Source organism: Nicotiana sylvestris, chromosome 4, assembly GCF_000393655.2.
Source record: "Nicotiana sylvestris chromosome 4, ASM39365v2, whole genome shotgun sequence".
Taxonomy (NCBI): domain Eukaryota; kingdom Viridiplantae; phylum Streptophyta; class Magnoliopsida; order Solanales; family Solanaceae; genus Nicotiana; species Nicotiana sylvestris.
The window spans coordinates 140,505,014-140,525,546 of record NC_091060.1 but is presented as its reverse complement, the minus strand read 5'-3'; the positions used below and the strand labels follow the sequence as shown (position 1 = coordinate 140,525,546).

Below are 20,533 nucleotides of genomic sequence, written 5' to 3'. Positions count from 1 at the left end.
TCCTCGGCCCCAGTTGTCCGCTCAGGTACCCCAAGTCTATACCACAACCTCAGGATTTAAACCTAGAAAAACTCAGCTTCATGCCGGATCCCTAGTAGGAACGTTTGTTTGCATTATGTGCATTTGACTTAGGGGACTCAACACAGGGGTTAGGTCCGTCTAGGACAGGTGTGCCCGAAATAACAGACCATCCTGATGCATTCTATGTGTTATGTGAACATTTATTTGTTTTGGCTTGCATGCTGACCGGATAGGGAAAATAAAGCAAAGAGAAAAACCAAGAGTGATATAGGGAAGAAATAAAGCCCGGTTCTAAAGAAAACACCGGTATTTGAAAACGTCCTGAAACTCTGCCAAAATTATCAAAAAAAGTTATTCCAAAAGAGTCAAACACTATGTTCTTCCAAATTTGTCAAAACTGACCGAACTACACAGGTCTGATTCTCACCGGATGTGGGATACGTAGGCAACCTACATAAGGTTCGACCTTATTTTTGAAAAAAAAAGAAAAAGAGAGTCAGTGGTTAAGTAAATACAGTCTGGATTTTTTGTCAAAATAAGCCGATCCAGCTTTGGAATGTCTTAAACCATTCTTGCCGAGATAGCCTTAGAGTATTTTTTAGTTGTTGAAAGGCTATTTTCGTAAAAGAACGAACAAGTTTGTGAAGTTTCATAAAGTAATCCTCCCCGGCCTCAAAATTCATGTGAATTTGGGAAGGGGCCACACTTGCAAAAATAGTCATTTGGCTAAAATTGGCATATAGGGGAAGAAATCATGGTCCTTTGATTTGTTTTTTTCGAAAATCTGTTTACAAAAAGGTCCACTAGAGTCAACCCTAACCTTAACCTTCCACAGGAACAAATGAATACCATTCAGGATCCGCCAGAAGTGGTCAGGGAATAGGCTCAGTTGCACTTGCGTATGTGGTGGAATGATCTAGATGAAAATGGTCAGAAATGGATAAAAAGGCAATTGGGTGCCCTTCTAAACATTTTTGAGATTAAACCACGGGAAGATTTGATCAAGGCCCTGGTAACTTTCTGGGATCCTGTCCACAATGTCTTTCGTTTCTAGGACTTTGAGATCACCCCTACTTTGGAGGAAATGGCCGGCGACATTGAGTTTGGACAGAATTTGAGGAAGCAACAACTTATATTTCTAAGGGCTCCATCGGTGCACAAGTTCTTTGACCTCCTGAATATTAGTAAATAAACGAATAAAGACCGTGTGAGCAACGGGTATTGTGCTTTCCATTTCTTATACTTCAAGTTCGGGCACTCTGCTGGTTTCGAAACGCATGAAAAGGGTCTGAGCAACAAACAAGATAAGGGCTGTTGGCAAATTCATCGCCGGTTTGCATTCATTGTGGCATTCTTGGGGATCATGGTTTTTCCAAATGAGAAAGGGACGGTGGATATTCGTATGGCTAGAATTGCACAAATCCTCACTACCAAGGAAGATCATACACTTTCCCCCTTGGTGCTGGCGAATATTTATCGAGCATTGACTTTATGCAAAGCAGGGGCTCAATTCTTTGAAGGTTGCAACATCCTTCTGCAAATGTGGTTGATCGAGCACCTTTGCCATCATCCCAGATTCATGAGTTATGGTTTGAGCCCGGGTAACTTCATCACCAGCTACAAGGAGAGGGTAAAGGATTAAAATGCACCAGAAGGGTTTGAAGCATGGGTCTCCCACTTGAAAGTTCTCAACGCAGGTCAGGCCGAGTGAACTATAGGATGACTCCCGAGGACAGAAGCCATATATATGACTGCTACCAAGGGCTACCTGAGGTTAATGGGTGTAAGGAGTATTCAGCCATATGCACCACAGAGGGTCTTGAGGCAATTGGGAAGGTATCAGATTGTGCCCGAAGATGAAGATCTAAGCACCCAGGTCATAGAGTTACATCCAGAAGCTGCATTTCCCGAGGCTGTAGTTCAGCAGGATTGGAATAGTTGCTGGTATCTAAAAAATGGCACCCATGTACCAGACATCGCCAGGGGGGAAGTAGATCCAAACTATGCTGCTTGGTTTGAGAAAATGTCTTGTGTAAATAACGAGCCAGAGCCCTAGAGGCCCGCCAAAAGGCCTCATGTTCAAGCCTTTGATGACAAAATTCAGGAAAGGTTAGCCTAGGGGGAGAAGGAAAAGGAATATAAGGCCACCATCCATGACCTACGAGAAGAGTTGAGAAAAGTCACCTTCATCAATGATTTACAGGCACAAGAGGCCGAGGGTGAGAAAAGAATATTGGTGCGAGAAAATGAAGCTCTCAAAGCCCAAGTTCGACAGTTGAAAATTGAAGCTGAGAACCCAGGCCGAAGCAGGAAAGATGAAAGGCTCATTTATAACCTTACTCAAAAGGTGCGTAACTATGAAGATGGTCTGCAGAAAGCTGAGATTGAACTAGCAAAAGCACAAGCAAGGTTGGCTAAAAGCACCGAAAGGCGTGCATCTTTCATTCAACAGATGAAAGAAAGATATGAAAGAGGGGTCACAAGTTGGGAAAAGGCAATTGGCAACCTCGAGGGTGAAATGGCTAAACAAGCAAAAAATTTTAAGGCTGAAAGAGAACATTGTTACACTGTAATGGCACGGTTGGAAGAGGATTTGTGGCACTTACAAGAACAAAACCACGCTGCCATTCAGGTCTTAGAGGTTAGATCCCGTCAGATTGGTCGTCTGTTACAAGAGAAGGGCATCACGAGAGAAAGAGTTCGAAGGATTGCTGACTATATTACCATGAAGTGCAGTGCGTGTAAGGACATGACAAGGTCCATGTTTTTCGCCACTGTAATGATCTTCGTCCGTTAGATAATGGAAGAACTCTATCGGCTCCAAGATGACATGACAAGTAGGCCCACTGCAAGACCGGTTGGTGTTCCTACGGCAGGGTTGGAGGCACTGATGTATTCGTGATTTTCACTTGAGTCTGTATTTTCTTTCTTCTGGAGTCTGTCATTTGTTTTCGAGTCTATATTTTCTTTTGTTGGAGTATGGTAGCTTATTTTGGAGTTTGTATCTTGTTCTCTCATCAGAGTCTGTTAGTTTCTTTGGAGTCTGTTAGTTTTGAGTATTTGTAATAGCGTTTGCTTTTTATGAAAATTGAAAATCCCAAAATATTTTGTTATTTATTTTTATCTCTCCCAGAACTACGCTTGGTCTGATTCATGCGGGGTCATGATACGTAGGCAATCTCCATAGGATTCGACCGTAACCTTAAGAGAAAGAAAGGAAAGGAAAAACAAGAGAAAAAGAGAGAAAAACAAGAAAACCAAGAGAAAGAAACAATGGCAAAACAAGAGGGAAATGAGAGGATAAAAACAAAGAGAAAGCAAGGGCAAGAGTGAAAAGACGAAAAGAAAAAGATGAAAAAGGGAAAAGAAAAACCGGGATGACGCAAACAGTTGATCAAATGCATAATAGAAACGGTTAACTGCTTAGGTGCATTCATTCCCCAAAATGTGCGGTTACCAATTTGTTAAAGGCCTAATTATTAACAAGGTTGTTGTTGATATACTGAGTCCAGACAGGTGGTTAGTTTATTGGCATTCTGGCAACTCACTCCTACAATACCCGGTCAAAAGACAAACTGAACATGGCCAACCAAGAACTGGAGGCAAGCATTGTCGATCCGTCAAAAGAGGTGGATGAATCGGAGGTTAATTTGAAAGATGAGTTATATAAGTTGAAGCAGCAAATGGCTGAAATGTACCACGCCTGGACAAAGGGGCATCCACCACCGGTTTATCCCGCCAACCCTGCTTATATCCCACCATCGGCTCAACCTCAGGAACCTCCCACTATGAACTCGTCTACAGCCTTTCCCCTCTACCAACAATGTTACGGAACCACTTCCCATACTTCCCAAGCTCCACCACCCAAACAAGTCTCATACCCTCCTCCACCAGTCACTCCTATCTTTGTGGCACCTCCACCTGCCTCATTACAACGATCTTCCAGTGAGCCTCTGTTCTAGACTCATGACAACCAGTACTACCTCCCGAGCCTACCTTCAAAGTTCCAGAACCATATTCTTACACCCCTCATCTTGATCTCCCAGCAGAGACCGAGAAGCCACCCAAAAATCTTGTACATGAGGAGATGATCAGAAAGGTCAAAAGCTTAGAACAATCGTTCAGAGATATGAGGGGATTGGGAGGTCAAGTAAGCGTGGCTTACAAGGACTTACGTTTGTTCCCAGATGTTCAGTTACCAGCAGGGTTTAAAATGCCCAAGTTTGATCTATACGACGGGCATGGTGATCCAGTAGCACACTTGAGAGGGTTTTGTAGCAAGATGAGAGGAGCGGGCGGAAGAGATGAGTTACTGATGGCATATTTCAGCCAAAGTCTGAGTGGATCGGCATTGGAATGGTATACCAGACATGAACACAGCAGGTGGTACACATGGGACGATTTGGCCCAAGCCTTCGCTTTCCATTTTCAGTACAATCTTGAAATTATCTCAGACCATCTGTCATTGACAAAGATTGAGAAAAAGCCTGGTGAGAGTTTCAGGGAATATGGATTCCGTTGGAGGGATCAAGCAGCGAGGGTTGACCCTCCGATAAAAGAAAGTGAGATGGTTGATTATTTCTTGCAGGCCTTGGAGCCCACTTATTTTGGTCATTTGGTGTCAGCAGTGGGCAAGTCCTTTAATGAGGTTGTAAAAATGGAAGGCATGGTTGAGGAGGGACTCAAGTCCAAAAAGATCATGAGTTATTCAACAATCAAAGCGACCACCTAGGCCATTCAAAACGGTACTGGAGGTGTACTTGGGAAAAAGAAGAGAGAGGATGTTGCGACAGTTGAGTCAGGAACTTGGGTCGGATCCAGGGACCCTTCACGTTACTACAACCAGCCTCAACCCTATCACCAAATCTACCCCCACACTCCATATAGCCTACCACAACACTATTACCCACCACCAGATTCCCACTTTTTCGTCCATCACGCACAAACATACCCTCAATATCCTGCCCACGCGCAATGGCGTGCACCAACTCCACCTAATTCTTACCCAGCTCCATAAAATGCCTATCCACCCCCAAGAGCCTATCAAAACCCTCATGGATTAGGTTTTTATCCCAACCAAGCATTTAAGAACGTGAGGTTGCAGAAGAAGAAAACCTTCACTCCATTGGGAGAATCTTATACCAGTTTGTTCCACAGGTTGAGACAATTGGGTATGCCTAGTCCGATCGAGGCGAAACTGCCAAATCCTCCCCCGAGGAATCTTGATCACTCTGTGAGTTGCGAATATTGTTCTGGTACTCCAGGGCACGACATAGAGAAATACTGGCAATTGAAAACAGTTATTAAAGAGCTCATTGATACTAATCGGATTGAGGTCCAAGCTCCGGAGGCACCTAATATCAACTAGAACCCATTGTCGGCCCATCATGAGACAAATATGATTGAGATAGTGCATAAGGAAGGGGAGACTAAGAAGCCTTCGCAAACTGTCATGATGATTCGGTCTAGTGAAGCCAGGCCGTTTGAAAAGTCAACAAGTGAGAAGTTTGTGATCAAGTTGAATGGGGAAAATAGTGAACCATCTGTGGTGGTTAAGAAGGGGTCCTCAAGTGACGTTGCAAGGAAACCTGAAAGAGCGAAAGTGGTTGTGCCAGGAGTGGTGAACAAGCCTATGGTAATTGTGGAGGGTGCCCGCATAGACCCTGTCATTATCAAGCCGGTAAATCAATTACTGATAGTCAACAGCAGGGCGGTTCCGTGGAATTATTAACGAGTGACAGTGACTTACAAGGGGAAAGAAGTTAAAGAAGAAGTTTGTGAGACCCATGGTTTGACTTGATCGGGGAGATGCTTTTCCCCCGAAGAATTGAGAAAAGCTAAAAGCTCCAAAGACAACCCAGTACTAGTGAAGAAAGCTATGACCGAAGAAGAAGCAGAGGACTTCTTAAGAAAGATGAAAGTGCAGGACTACTCCATTGTGGAGCAGTTAAGGAAGGCACCGACTCAGATCTTACTATTGTCATTATTGATCCATTCAGACGAGCACTGTCGGGCTTTGATGAAGATCCTGAATGAGGCCCACGTTCCTGAAAAAATTGCAGTAAACCACCTAGAAAAGATAGCTAACAAGATATTTGAGGTAAACAGAGTCACTTTTTCTAATGATGAGTTGCCCATGGAGGGCACTGAGCACAATAGATCCCTCTATCTCATGGTGAAATGTGAAGATTCCGTGGTTACCCAAGTACTGGTCGACAATGGTTCCAGTGCGAACATTTGCCCTCTCTCCACTTTGAACAAATTAAAGGTGGATGATGAAAGAATTCACAAGAACAATATCTGCGTTCGGGGATTTGACGGTGGAGGGAAAGATTCAGTCGGGGACATAGTGCTTGAGCTTACAATAGGGCCTGTTGAATTTACCATGGAGTTCCAGGTGCTCGATGTGGCTGTTTCTTACAATCTGCTGTTGGGTCGGCCCTGGATTCATGTTGTAAAAGTGGTCCCGTCTACTCTGCATCAAATGGTCAAGTTTGAATGGGATAGACAGGAAATTGTTATGCACGGCGAGGATAATTTGTGTGCCCACAGTGATGCCATTGTTCCGTTCATAGAGTTTGAAGACGACAAGGGGCCATGGGTTTATCAGGTTTTTGACATGGTATCGGTAAAGAAAATTCCAGAAGGGAAGTGCGTTCCAGTGCCGAGGGTAGTCGCTGCAGCAGTCATGGTAGCCGTTGAAATGTTGAAAAATGGTTTTGTACCAGGCAAGGGTTTGGGTGCATCTCTACAAGGTATCGTACAACCGGTGTCTCTCCCCAAAAACTTGGATACATTTGGTTTGGGGTTCAAGCCCACAATTGCGGACATAAAAAGAGACAGAAAGCTGAAACAGAGGGCATGGGTCCTCCCAAAGCCCATCCCACGTCTCTCTAGATTATTTATCAGGCCCGGCGCCAAGAAACGCCTAGCAACAACAGTTCCCAGTCATGTGGTTGGTAGTGATAAGGAGTTGCTTGGAAGGTTTGAGAAATTATTCGACGAGGTGAACATGGTGGCAGTTGGAGAGGGTTCGAGCGAGGCAGATGTGCAATTTGTTGGGCTCGGTGCAAATATTAACAATTGGGAAGCTACTCCTCTCCCCACCAGGAAGGAGTTTTGGTAGTTTGCTTTGATTTTCTTTCAGTTTATCTGGATTATTCCAGGGTTGTAATTCAAATTCTATGTTCCGTCCGTTTGGATGTATAAACCTTGTTATCTTTTAATTTCAATGAAGTGCAATTTCCCTTTTCCTCATTCCTGATAGTTTTATTTTCTTTTCTTCCTTGTACAACTCTTTTTATGCTGGTTTCAATAACATGACTTGCATGAGGAATCTTCGGCCCAATCTTAAAAGCCAATCTAATTCAGAAATAGTAATTCAAGAAATAGAGTGTGATAATGAATCAGAATACGACGAAGATGAGGCCTTTGAAGAGATTAGTAAAGAACTAAGCCATTTTGAAGAAAAACCCAAGCCTAACCTGGGTGATACAGAAGCAATAAATTTAGGGGACCCAAACAATATCAGAGAAACTAAGATAAGTGTCCATCGTGAACCTCAACTCAGGGAGGAGATAATTAAAGCATTAGTTGAATACAAAGATATTTTTGCATGGTCATATGACGACATGCCAGGTTTAAGCACTGATTTGGTGGTTCACAAATTTCCCACTGACCCGGCATTCCCTCCTGTCAAGCAGAAGCTGAGGAAATTTAAAACTGATATGAGTGTGAAGATCAAAGAAGAGGTTACCAAGCAGTTCGATGCAAAGGTTATTCGGGTCACTCGGTATCCCACTTTGTTAGCCAATGTAGTACATGTTCCAAAGAAGGATGGCAAGACCAGGGTATGTGTTGATTACCGTGATCTCAATAAGGCGAGTCCCAAGGAAAACTTTCCACTGCCAAATATCCACATTCTGATTGATAATTGTGCCAAACACGAGATTGGGTCTTTTGTGGATTGCTATGCGTGCTATCATCAAATCCTAATGGATAAGGAAGATGTAGAGAAGACGACATTCATCACGCCATGGGGAACATACTGCTATAGGGTCATGCCATTTGGTTTGAAAAATGCTGGGGCAACTTACATGAGGGCAGTGACAAACATATTCCACGACATGATACATAGAGAGATCGAGATCTATGTGGATGATGTAATCATAAAGTCCAGAAAGTAGTCTGATCATGTCAGAGATTTGAGAAAATTCTTCCAAAGGCTTCGCAGGTACAATCTTAAGCTCAATCCTGCAAAATGCGCATTTGGTGTGCCATCTAGAAAATTATTGGGGTTCATAGTCAGCCGTCGAGGTATTGAATTGGACCCGTCAAAGATCAAAACTATCCAAGAATTGCCACCCCCAAGGAACAAAACTGAGGTGATGAGTTTATTAGGGAGGTTGAATTACATCAGCAGGTTTATTGCTCAGCTTACGACAACTTGTGAGCCTATCTTCAAACTAATAAAGAAGGATGTTGCGGTCAAATGGACAGATGAGTGTCAAGAAGCATTCGATAAGATAAATGGGTACTTGTCAAACCCACCTGTGTTGGTGCCACCAGAACCGGGGAGACCTTTGATTCTGTATTTGATGGTCTTGGACAATTCATTTGTTTATGTGTTGGGTCAGCATGACATCATCGACAGGAAGGAGCAGGCCATCTATTATCTCAGCAAGAAGTTCACATCTTACGGGATTAAGTACACCCACCTTGAGAGGACATGTTGCGCCCTAACTTGGGTAGCACAGAAGTTGAAGCACTATTTGTCATCCTACACTACGTACCTCATCTCTCGTTTGGATCCGTTAAAGTAAATCTTTCAGAAACCTATGCCTGCAGGGAGGCTCGCAAAGTGGAAGATCTTGCTCACAGAATTTGACATCATCCATGTGACTAGGACTGCAATGAAAGCCCAGGCATTGGACGATCACCTGGCTGAGAACCCAGTAGACGAAGAATATGAGCCTTTGAAGACTTACTTCCCTGATGAAGAGGTAATACATATTGATGAGTTGGAACTAGTTGAAAAGCTAGGATGGAAACTTTTCTTTGATGGGGATGCTAACATGAAAGGCATTGGGATAAGAGCGGTACTTATTTCTGAAACAGGGCATCACTACCCTGTTACGGCTCAGCTTCGTTTCTACTGTACTAACAACATGGCTGAATATGAGGCGTGCATTCTGGGTTTGAGGTTAGCTGTAGATATGGGTGTCCAGGGAGTCTTGGTCTTGGGCGACTCAGACCTTCTGGTGCATCAGATTCAAGGAGAATGGGAAACTCGGGATTTGAAGCTCATACCGTACCGACAATTTTTGCATGATCTTTGTTAACGGTTTTAATCAATAGAGTTCAGGCATATCCCAAGGATTCATAATGAGGTTCTTGATGCTTTGGCTACTCTGGCATCAATGTTACATTATCCAGATAAGGCTTACGTAGACCCTTTGCAGATTCAAGTCCATGATCAGCATGTTTTCTGTAACATGGTAGAGGAAGAACTTGATGGTGAGCCTTGGTTTCACGATATCAAGGAATAGATCAGGATGGGGGTGTATCCGGTACAAGCCACAGGTGATCAAAAGAGAACAATTCGGCGGTTGGCAAGAGGATTTTTCTTCAACGGAGGGGTTTTGTACAAAAGGACTCCGGATCTTGGATTGTTGAGATACATAGATGCTAGACAGGCCACAACTATCATGACCGAGGTATATTATGGAATCTGTGGACCGCATATGAGTGGGTACGTGCTGGCAAAGAATTCTCCGAGCAGGTTATTATTGGCTCACTATGGAGCGAGATTGTATCAGTTTTGTGTGCAAGTGTTACCAATGTCAGGTGCACAGAGATTTGATTCATTCTCCGCCATCTGAATTGCATACAATGTACGCACCATGGCCCTTCGTTTCTTGGGGCATGGATGTCATTGGGCCAATCGAGCTAGCAGCATCCAATGGGTACAGGTTTATTCTAGTGGCCATTGATTATTTCACCAAGTGGGTTGAAGCTAAAACTTTCAAGTCTGTGACCAAGAAAGAAGTGGTCGATTTTGTGCACTCAAACATCATTTGTCGGTTCGGGATCCCAAAGGTGATCATTACAGATAATGGTGCTAATCTCAATAGTCATCTGATGAAAGAGGTATGTCAGCAGTTCAAGATTATGCATCGCAATTCCACCCTTTACCACCCCAAGGCGAATGGAGCAGTCGAGGCGGCCAACAAGAACATAAAGAAAATACTTCGGAAAATGGTGGAGGGTTCCAGACAGTAGCATGAGAAGCTGCCTTTTGCATTGTTGGGTTATCGCACTACTGTTCATACTTCAGTAGGGGCAACTCCTTATGTGTTGGTATATGGCACTGAAGCAGTGATACCCGCGGAAGTTGAAATCTCATCCCTTCGGATTGTCGCTGAGGCCGAAATTGATGATGACGAGTGGGTCAAAACCCGCCTGGAGCAATTGAGTTTCATCGATGAGAAAAGGTTAGCAGCAGTGTGTCATAGCCAGTTGTATCAACAGAGAATGACAAGAGTTTATAATAAGAAGGTGCATCCACGGAAGTTTGAAGTGGGTTAGCTAGTATTGAGACGTATCCTTCCACATCAGGCGGAAGCGAAAGGAAAGTTCACCCCAAATTGGCAGGGGCCGTTCATCGTGATAAGAGTGTTGTCCAATGGTGCTTTGTATTTAACAGATATAGAAGGCAAATGTGGAGAAATGGCCATCAATTCTGATGCAGTCAAAAGATACTATGTATGATTTCTTTGGTTAAATTGGGTTTATTTGTACTTGGCATATTTTGGAGATTAGAATGACGAAGGCATTTTGTTTTGCTATCTAAACACTTTATCCTTTGTTACCCCTTTTGAGCCTTGTTTATTTCCTTTCATACCCCTCTTTTGGAATCAATGGCAAAATTTAGAAATGCAAGAACAAACGATAAGTAAAAGAAAGAAATGAAAAGAGAAGGAGAAGAATGAAAAAGAAAAAGGAAAAAAGAAAAATAAAACAAAACTACAAAAAGAAAAAGGAAGAGAAAAGAAAAGAAAAATCGCAACAACAAAGCAATTTTTATGACATGAACTACGTTCGACCTGATTCCTTTTAAGGATATGTAGGCAGCCTCATGGTTCGGTCCCATCAAAATAAAATCCCAAAAGTCCCCAAGCAAAGAAACTGAGGCAGAAGTTGTGGTTGTTACAAGAAATCTGATTCCAAAAGTTGTAATTTTGAACCCACTTGAATTGTTTTGAGCCTTTGATACCTTTTCTTTCTAACCCTATCCAAAAACCCACATTACAGTCCAAAGAAAGACCTTTCGATCAGTCTTTGAGAGATTCCAAGTCGAGCAAGTAGAGGTGATTCGTATCAGGGGAAGCACTCTGGTCCAGGTAGGAAAAAATAATAAAAATGAGAGAGTCTTATTGGTGAAAACCCTCACGGGCACCGTAAGGCGATGAGAGCTGAGAGAAATAATAAAAATGAGAGAGTCTTATTGGTGAAAACCCTCATAGGCACCTTGAGGCGAAAGTGAGTTGAGAGATGAACAAATGAGAGAGACTTGTTGGTGAAAACCCTTCAGGGCACCGCAGGTCGAACAAGGTCAAGGTTTTGGTGAAGAAGTCAGCTTATGGAAATTTCGGGGCAACAAAGTATGGCAATTGAAAGTTGATTGGTTGGACAGATTGGGCCGATTAATCCGAAATGCATGTCATGATCATTGGTGCCAGTGCTTCACTCAGATAAGTCTCATTTCTTTTTTACCTTCAGATAGTCTTCTCGTTTTGGATTTTGCTTATCCTTAACTCTGAAAGTCATCGCATTTCATTTCTTTTGGGTTTATTTCTCTAAGATATTCCCAATGTCAGTTCTGTTTAAGCAAATAAGAAGAAATTTCAAAGCCTACTACCAACTTCCAAAGTTGCACAAGGCGCAGGGCAGCCAAGGCATTGCTAGAGGTAGTATGATATGAAATGGGATATAAAGTGCCATTGAAAGTTCCATCGGCGGAATGATTCAGTAATTTCATGGGAGATGCGGAAGTTCAGTAAAAGGGGTCAGAGGTGAAACAACGGTTCAGGTATAGAACACTCGGGTCATCCGAGGTCACATGGGTTAAAAATCAGTCAGAAAGCCAAGCGGTTCTTGGCCAGTCCAGGGGAAGTCAGTCAAAATGAAGTACGACAACAGGGAGGCCACTTTCAGCAAGAATGCCATCAGCTAACCACCATGTTTTAAAACTTACAAGATTTTTCTTTGATTGAAATAGGGGCAGAAAGTTTCATTTGTTTCGGAGAAACCCTCCATAAAGAAAGGCGAGCACCAAACAGGTTTGACTGTAAACTCTTAGGTCCCGCCTGGATAATGGGATTTAATTCGAAGTTCTCAGGACCCTCCTGAAAAATGGGACCTAGTTTAAAGTTCAAAACAATAATGAGTAGTAAAATCTAGCATAAATGTACCCCAAGGAATATAAGATGGTTTCAAAGTTTGCATGTTTAAGATAGGATTCAATTAGGAGTTTTCAGGGCCCTCCTGAATAATGGGACCTAGCTTTAGGATTTCCATCAGATAACAAGATGTAGCGTAAGTTCTATTGTAGGGTAATATAATTTAGCCGTAAAACAGTCACTCTTAAGATAAAACTTAATTTTTGATTCTCAGGACCCTCCTGGATAATGGGATGTAGCTTTAATACTTTCTTAGATAAACAAGATGTAGCGGAAGTAATACCTTTAGAAGATATAATTTAGATTTAAAACTATCGTTTAACTGGGAGCTGTCAGGACCCTCCTGGATAACGAGACCTGGCTTTCAAATTCTTAGTAATATTTGGTAATATGATTCAGTTTAACACTCACATATGTGCCCAACTGCCAAACTGGGGCAGACGTTTTCTTTGTTTTTGTCTATTTTGTTGAAATCAGGCGCCCACCTAGAGAACAAGGGAATACATTTCATGTTTCAGCAATCAGGCGCCTACCTGGAGAACAAGGGAATATATTTCAAGTTTCAGCAATCAGGCGCCCACCTGGAGAACAAGGGAATACATTTCAAGTTTCAGCAATCAGGCGCCCACCTGGAGAACAAGGGAATACATTTCAAGTTCAGCAATCAGGCGCCCACCTGGAGAACAAGGGAATACATTTCAAGTTCAGCAATCAGGCGCCCACCTGGAGAACAAGGGAGTATAGTTCAAGTTTCAATTTTCAAGTTCTTACTGATATTTGGTAACATACCAAACTGGGGCAGAAGTTTTCTTTGTTTTGTCTATTTTGTGAAAATCAAGCGCCCACCTGGAGAACAAGGGAATACATTTCAAGTTTCAGCAATCAGGCACCCACTTGGAGAACAAGGGAATACATTTCAAGTTTCAGCAATCGGGCGCCCACCTGGAGAACAAGGGAATGTTTTGTCTATTTTGTGAAAATCAAGCGCCCACCTGGAGAACAAGGGAATACATTTCAAGTTTCAGCAATCAGGCGCCCACCTGGAGAACAAGGGAATATATTTCAAGTTTCAGAAGTTTCAGCAATCAGGTGCCCACTGGAGAACAAGGGAATACATTTCAAGTTTCAGCAATCAGGCGCCCACCTGGAGAACAAGGGAATACATTTCAAGTTCAGGAATCAAGCGCCCACCTGGAGAACAAGGGAGTATAGTTCAAGTTTCAGTTTTCAAGTTCTTACTGATATTTGGTAACATGCCAAACTGGGGCAGAAGTTTTCTTTGTTTTTGTCTATTTTGTGGAAATCAGGTGCCCCCCTGGAGAACAAGGGAATACATTTCAAGTTCAGCAATCAGGCGCCCATCTGGAGAACAAGGGAATACATTTCAAGTTCAGCAATCAGGAGCCCACCTGGAGAAGAAGGGAATACATTCAAATTTCAGCAATCAGGAGCCCACCTGGAGAACAAGGGAATACATTCAAGCTTCAACAATCAGGAGCCCCCTGGAGAACAAGGGAATACATTCTAGTTTCAACAATCAGGCGTCCACATGGAGAAAGGAAAAACATCTCAGATTATAATTCAATGCAGCAACAAGGGGATTCCACCGGGAGAATACAAGTCAACAAGGCAACAAGAACCACAAGAGCAAGTTTGAAGATATAGATAGGATTTTGTAATGCATATATCATAGTCTAGTCTAGCTTCTTTTTATTTTATCATGGTGTAATAAAGGTTTCAGTAAGCAGTAGCAGCAACAGCAACTGTGAAATCACAGCTTCATGGTAGTCCCAACTACCGGAACTTCCCGAACTACACTGACCTGATTCCTTTATAGCCAAGAATATGTAGGCAACCTCGGAAGTAGGGTGCGGTCAAATCTTTCAAAAATGCTTCCCTCGGAGTATTCAAACGGGCAAAAATCGCTCGTATCTGCTCACTTTAACTTTGCACGAAAACTCTTTGTGTTTCCGAGCAAAGAGGGGCAGCTGTGAGCACGTGATTTTTGCCCTATATGAATTACTCCCATAAATTCAAGAAAATAAATTTCTTTTCATTTGCAATTTTATGGATTTTTGTGGCATTTTCTGCTAATTATTTGCATTTTGTCTGTGCATTTTAATTAATAAAAAATACAAAATATATAAGTGAATTTGTATTTAGGATTTAATTTAACATGTTAGGATTAATTAAGTAATTAAGTTATTTTATTAAAAAAGGGAAAATCACAAAAAAACAATTGAATTTGCACTTTTAATCTTAACTTTTATTTTGAGTAGTTTTCCTTTTAATTTATTTTTAATTAATTGTGTTAATTATCATTTAGGTTTAATTAGTGTTTTCGTTTAAGTTAATTAGGTTCTAGGGATTAATTTAGGAATTAATTTAATTATGAAAAAAAAGAGAAAAATATAACAAAAGGAATTTAAAAAATGAAAGAAAGAAAAGAGAAAAGAAAGGGAATTAATAATATTAATAGGAAATGGAGGAATTGGACTTAGAGACTCGGAATTGGGCCAGTCCAATGCCAAGGCCGAAATATTTCCCACCCATTTGCCCAAGTTCAGTCCCCAAACCCGGTCCGCCCCCACGAGCAAACCAAACGACGCCGTCTTAAGCCTTCCCATCCCCACCGTTGGATCAACAAGATCCAACGAATCAGAACTAACCCCTCCCCCGTATATAACTGTTTGAACCCCTACCCCACCTTTCATCGTCCCTCTCTCACCCTCGTCTCTTCAGAGACCGCCCACAACCCTAATCCGCCGCCCCTCTTTTCCCCACCTCGAGCCCGGCGGCGCCTACTCCAATCCCACCCAAATTAACACCAAACAACCATCACACCCTCCGGTTTCCAAATCCCAAACCAATTTCCCTCGAATGTCCCCGGACTTTCCTGAATTTCAGATCAAAGCTCAACCCTAAATCAAAGAAAAAGATGGTTATCAAGGTTTCGAGTCCTTTGAGGTTAAGATGGACTTCTGTCGTGTTGTTTTCAGTTGAGAACATGTGACTGAAGTCTATTTCGGCTGCAGAGTATGGGGGATTCTGTGGAAAGGGTAATCTAACTCAGATTCGCTTTAGTAAGTCCAATTTCTCAGTCATTTCCTCTCTTAGTTTCTTTTATTTTTCCCTCTCTTTCCTTAGTTTTCAAATCATAGCTGCTTGTGGTTTGTTTTGTTTTTGTGGAATCAACATCAATTATTAGCTTCTTTGTTCTGTTCAAATTTGTTAAACTAGTGTGTGTCTAATTTCTTTGTTTTAATTTTTGGGCCGTGTTGAGTTGTTGGTTCAGGAGTTCGAATTGTCTCTTTTTCTTTCTCATTTCCAATGAATTGCAGAGTTAGACTTGGGCCTAAGGAAGGGGATTGGCCCAGGTCTTGATAGAAATCGTGTGGTTTGGTTCAAGCTACTAGGTCAACTTGACCCGTATTTGGTTTTAAGAGTAATATTCAGGGGCTTGAGGGGTAAGTTGGGTAATCTTCTTATGGGAATCTTGGTATAACTGAATTGAGAAGCTTCTAGGAAGCTGGGTGGGGGGTTTAAGTTGATTTTCAAATGTTTAACTAAGGCTATCTAGGCAAAAACAAAATTGAAAAAGGGCCTAATTGCAAAGCTGAACTTTTCTAGGCTGCCCTACTTCCTTGCCTATAAAGACATGTTTTCCTACCTTTCAAGGCAGAGAATGGAGAGAGAAAAATTGAGAAAAATACAAACAACTGTTTTTACTGTTCCATTGAAATTGCTTCAGTGATTTCCGATTCTTTTCTTTAAGTTCTGAAAAACACTGATTTATCATTTGGGGTTGGAATGGATTGAACTTGGGTTGTAGAAGTTTGGTTTGAAGTTTGAGTCACTTTCGATTGAAGCTAAGTTTTGATTGTTGCACATCACTTGTTGGGGTTTGAAATTGGTTTATTGATGTATTGCTGGTGCTGATTTCTGCTGTTAGTACTGTTGATTCTCATTGTTTCTTTGTTCCTTAAATTTGGACGTACTAGTTATTGAACAATGATGTTGTTTGCTAAGATATATTTGCTGGTAAACTGTAATTGTTTCGTATTAGTCTAGACTCGATGCTGGGTCAGAAGTTTTCAGCTTAGCTCTTTCTAAAGTTTCCGAGACCTTTAAGCTGGGAGTGTGGACTCCTTTGCAGAAAAGTGGCTTGTTGTTTCCATTTGAGCCTGTGACTCAGGCCCAGTAATTCTTTCATTCACCCATTGATAAGCAGGCTTGGCTAGTAAGTGCTAAAGATAGAAGAAGAAGTTTAATTAGGCAGTTTGTGTTAATTAGTTAAGGCTCCGAGATAATTGTTAATTTAATCTCATTTTGCTTTTTCAATTAATGATGGCATGTGATTTGAACAACAATAATGTTTAGTGTCAAGAATAGTTCATTTGTGGTACTCAATCGTTAATTATTGGATTTCTTAAAATGACTTGATCTGTGAATTTGAAAGCAATTGACTGATATTTTGTGCTATGGTTGGATTCGAAATGGGATCCCATGATCTGCTGAAGCGGCTTGCTCCCCAATTTGGGCTCTCATTTGGGCCCAGTGTGATTTGGCTCTAAGAATTACCAGTACGGGACAGCTTTGCACCTCGCAGGTTATTGGGCCTCATGCCCAGCCCAAACTGCCTTTAAACCTTCAGCCCTTCGTCATTCCTAATCAATTTGGCAGTAGTAGAATTCTAACTCCTTAAGTGTTCAAATAATTAAATTTCTTAAGTTAAGGGAGGCGCGCCATATTAGGCAACACATATAGTTCATGGACCCTCGAAATTTAGTTTAAATTCCCTTTGTAAATTAGATTCGAGGTGCGCTGTGCCAAACAAAAATGACAATTGCATGGCCCTTGTATTAATTTCCCGATTTAGATATAACAAATAACCAACGATCGTGGTTTGCTTTAAGCACGTTTAATATACCATTACGATTGTGGACACGTCCCCGTGACATGATTGTGATTTCTAAAAATAACACCAGAGTATGCGTTCGCGCAACTTCGGCCAAACTTCCTTAATAATAATAATAAGTGTTATTAATTGTGGACACGTTCGCGTGACACAGTTTTTGGACACGCCAAACAAATGGGTACACGTACGCGTGACCCATTTTAAGATAATACTCTCTTAATTAAAAAGCGGTAAAAGTTAAATGCATATAGGTTCTAAAATCAGTAACTAAAATAACTTAATAAGCCAGGTATGATCAAAGCGACCGTGCTAAAACCACAGAACTTGGGAGTGCCTAACACCTTCTCCCGGGTTAACAGAATTCCTTACCCGGATTTCTGTATTCGCAGACTGTATAACAGAGTCAATCTTTTCCTTGATTAGGGATTTAAACCGGTGATTTGGGACACCATAAATTATCCCAAGTGGCGACTCTGAATTTAATAAAAATGATCCCGTTTCGATTGTCACTTAAATTGGAAAAACCTCTCTATACCCCTTTCGGGGTAGGAAAAAGGAGGTGTGACAGGCGTTGTAAATTTACCTTGTAAATCAACTTTTGTGAATATAAGGAACCCTTTTTGCTTTATCTCCAGTTTGTGTTAAATTTCATTTTGTCTTTATCTGCGAGAAATTTTATTGTATAACTTAAACGATCAATCCGAGTATTTGTTTGAACTCGGAATATAATGGATCCTTACGCTTTTCACTAATCAACATAATACCCATAAGGTTTTGTCACTCCTCGAGCAAAGTTTAAATTGATTTGATATGAGCTCGGGGTGTCGGAATTCTCGAGTCCGAGTCGAGTGCGAATGAGGTCTCGACCTCTATATGTTTTGGCCCTTAAGCCTTTTAAGTTGGCCCTTAGGTTCTTATACATCGGCCCTTAGGTTCTTTAAGTTGTCCCTTAGGCTCCTAGACATCGGCCCTTAGGCTCTTTAAGTTGTGCCGTTTAGGCCTCTAAAATATCTATAATTTTTTCCTCTTTTCGGCTAAAAGACTTAGTAAAGACTTTGTATGCATTAGCATCTGTTTTTTGTACCCGTTGAATTTTTTGAGGGTTCAAGGTATCGGAACCTTATTAATAACTTGTTTGTATAATAATAATCGAATACATCTTGAAGTTTTTCCGAAGGCTGATGTTTATCGAATTAGACTTTAAATTATTCGAGGGTTGAATTTATCAAAGCCCTTTGTCACACCTCCTTTTTACACTCGAAAGGGATATAAGGGAGTTTTCCAATTTAAGTAACATTATTCGAAATGGGATTATTTATTTAATCAAAGTCGCCACTTGGAATAATTTATGGTGTCCCAAGTCACCGGTTTATTTTAAAATCCCAAATCGAGGAAAATTGACTCTATTTTTGGTCTGCGAACACAGAAGATCGGGTAAGGAATTTTGTTAACCTGAGAGAAGGTATTAAGCATTCTCGAGTTCCATGGTTTTAGCACGGTCGCTCAACTATTAATAATTGTCCCAATTATCTGATTTATTACATGTTTTAAACCTATTGTGCATTTTTAGCTTTATAACCGCTTTTTAGGATTTATGGAATTTATTTAAATGAGTCACGATATCGTGCACTTCTTGTTTTTGTACATATTGTGAATTACATCACATAAAATGCACCCACAATTTACAACATGTTTATATTAATTAATGTTCGAAGTTATGGTCGGGTCACATAAAATGCACACCCAAATGTGATTTACGTATCGTGACCATGCCACGGGAACCGTACCCATGGTCACGATGACTTATTAATCGTGCTTAAAGAAACTAGCGGTGTTTATTCTTCCTAACTTGAAATTATTGTTATGCATAAGTTATGGAACTTATTGTGAAAGAAATAAATTAGATTTATTATGGACAGATGGCTAGCTTCAAATTAGTTCTTAGGGCCTGGAAGAATTCATCTATTTGGTCTAAATGTTATATCACTACCATGGTTCAAATAGTTTAAACTTATCGGACCAAAAAATGGAACTTATATTTTTGAAGTTCTTGGCAGTAAACTAACCAACATGAAAATATTAGCAACAAAAGTTTAAAAATCAACCAGTAACCTAAACAAATCAATCTGAAACCCAAAACGGCCTAGTTGTCTCATCTAATAGCCCAGATTATAAAACAACCTATTATTAACCTTGTAAGCTTATGGTATTCATCAAATTTTAGAAATTTTCTTCAATTGTAATATAACAACAAGACTAAATTTCTAACACATGACCACAAACAAAATTAAATAAGAAGCAAAACACTACCAGCTAAGCTACCCAAAACAAATGAGAAAGTGGTAAAACAATACAAATAGAAACAAGAAGCAAAATATTGGTACTAACTAAACTTATCTAAAATTAAATAAGAAGGCAGGAAAGCAAAACAAATAGGCATAAAATGTCTCCTTAAAATAAATTGCTAAAGGAAATAAGATTAACCTCAATGAAGCTTCTTCATCATTTTATTGATGAAAGGTCACAATCAAACCAACTAGTACAATAGCGAATATTGAATACTCAAAATGAAAGCAAGACTGCGAACAGGACCAACGACATCGAACTGAATCACCGGCACGAAACTCGACTCAAAGAAATGGAGGATGGACGATGCAAGTGTGCCTTTGGAAGGCAAATCGTGATTGGTTTCATGACTGATTTATGCTGTATTTTTGGGGTGTTTTCATGGTGGTTTCAGGTGTTTTGGAGGCTGTTTCAATTGGGTTTCGACAGCATTTTTCAGAGTTGATTTTGGTGATTTTTCCAGCCGATTTTCGTGGGTTCAGGGGCTGATTTCAAGCTGGGTTTGGAGGTGTTTTTCAGCTCGTGTTTGGAGCTATATCGGGCGTAATTTCGGGCAAATTTTTAGCTGTTTCGGAGCTCTTTGGGACTGATTTTGGCTGCATTTTTAAACGTTATTTCAACTGCTTTTCATTGAGCTCTTAATGAGCTTCTTACATGATAGGGAATGGAGGAAGATGAAGTTTGTTGTTCTCCTCTCTTCAAGCTGTTGTGCCAGCTTTTTTCTTTTGTTACTCTAGGGATTTTTAGGCCTATCCTCTTCTTTAGGGTCAGTTAGGCATATAAGAAT

The 20,533-nt window shown here is 41.0% G+C and overlaps 1 protein-coding gene across 1 annotated transcript; it reads left to right on the top strand.

Moving 5' to 3' along the window:
* The first annotated feature begins 1,740 nt into the window (after positions 1-1,740).
* LOC138890249 (uncharacterized) lies at positions 1,741-2,818 on the top strand. The gene is made up of 2 exons (XM_070173620.1): positions 1,741-1,857; positions 2,225-2,818. Exons 1-2 carry the CDS (start codon positions 1,741-1,743, stop codon positions 2,816-2,818), a joined length of 711 nt encoding a protein of 236 aa, XP_070029721.1.
* Positions 2,819-20,533: the final 17,715 nt, after the last annotated feature.

Bases quoted from the DNA above. Each gene is read 5' to 3' on its own strand.
- LOC138890249 (XM_070173620.1), top strand. From the start codon at position 1,741: ATGACTCCCGAGGACAGAAGCCATATATATGACTGCTACCAAGGGCTA. The intron at 1,858-2,224 runs GTATCAGATTGT...AATGATTTACAG, and splicing joins GTCTTGAGGCAATTGGGAAG to GCACAAGAGGCCGAGGGTGA.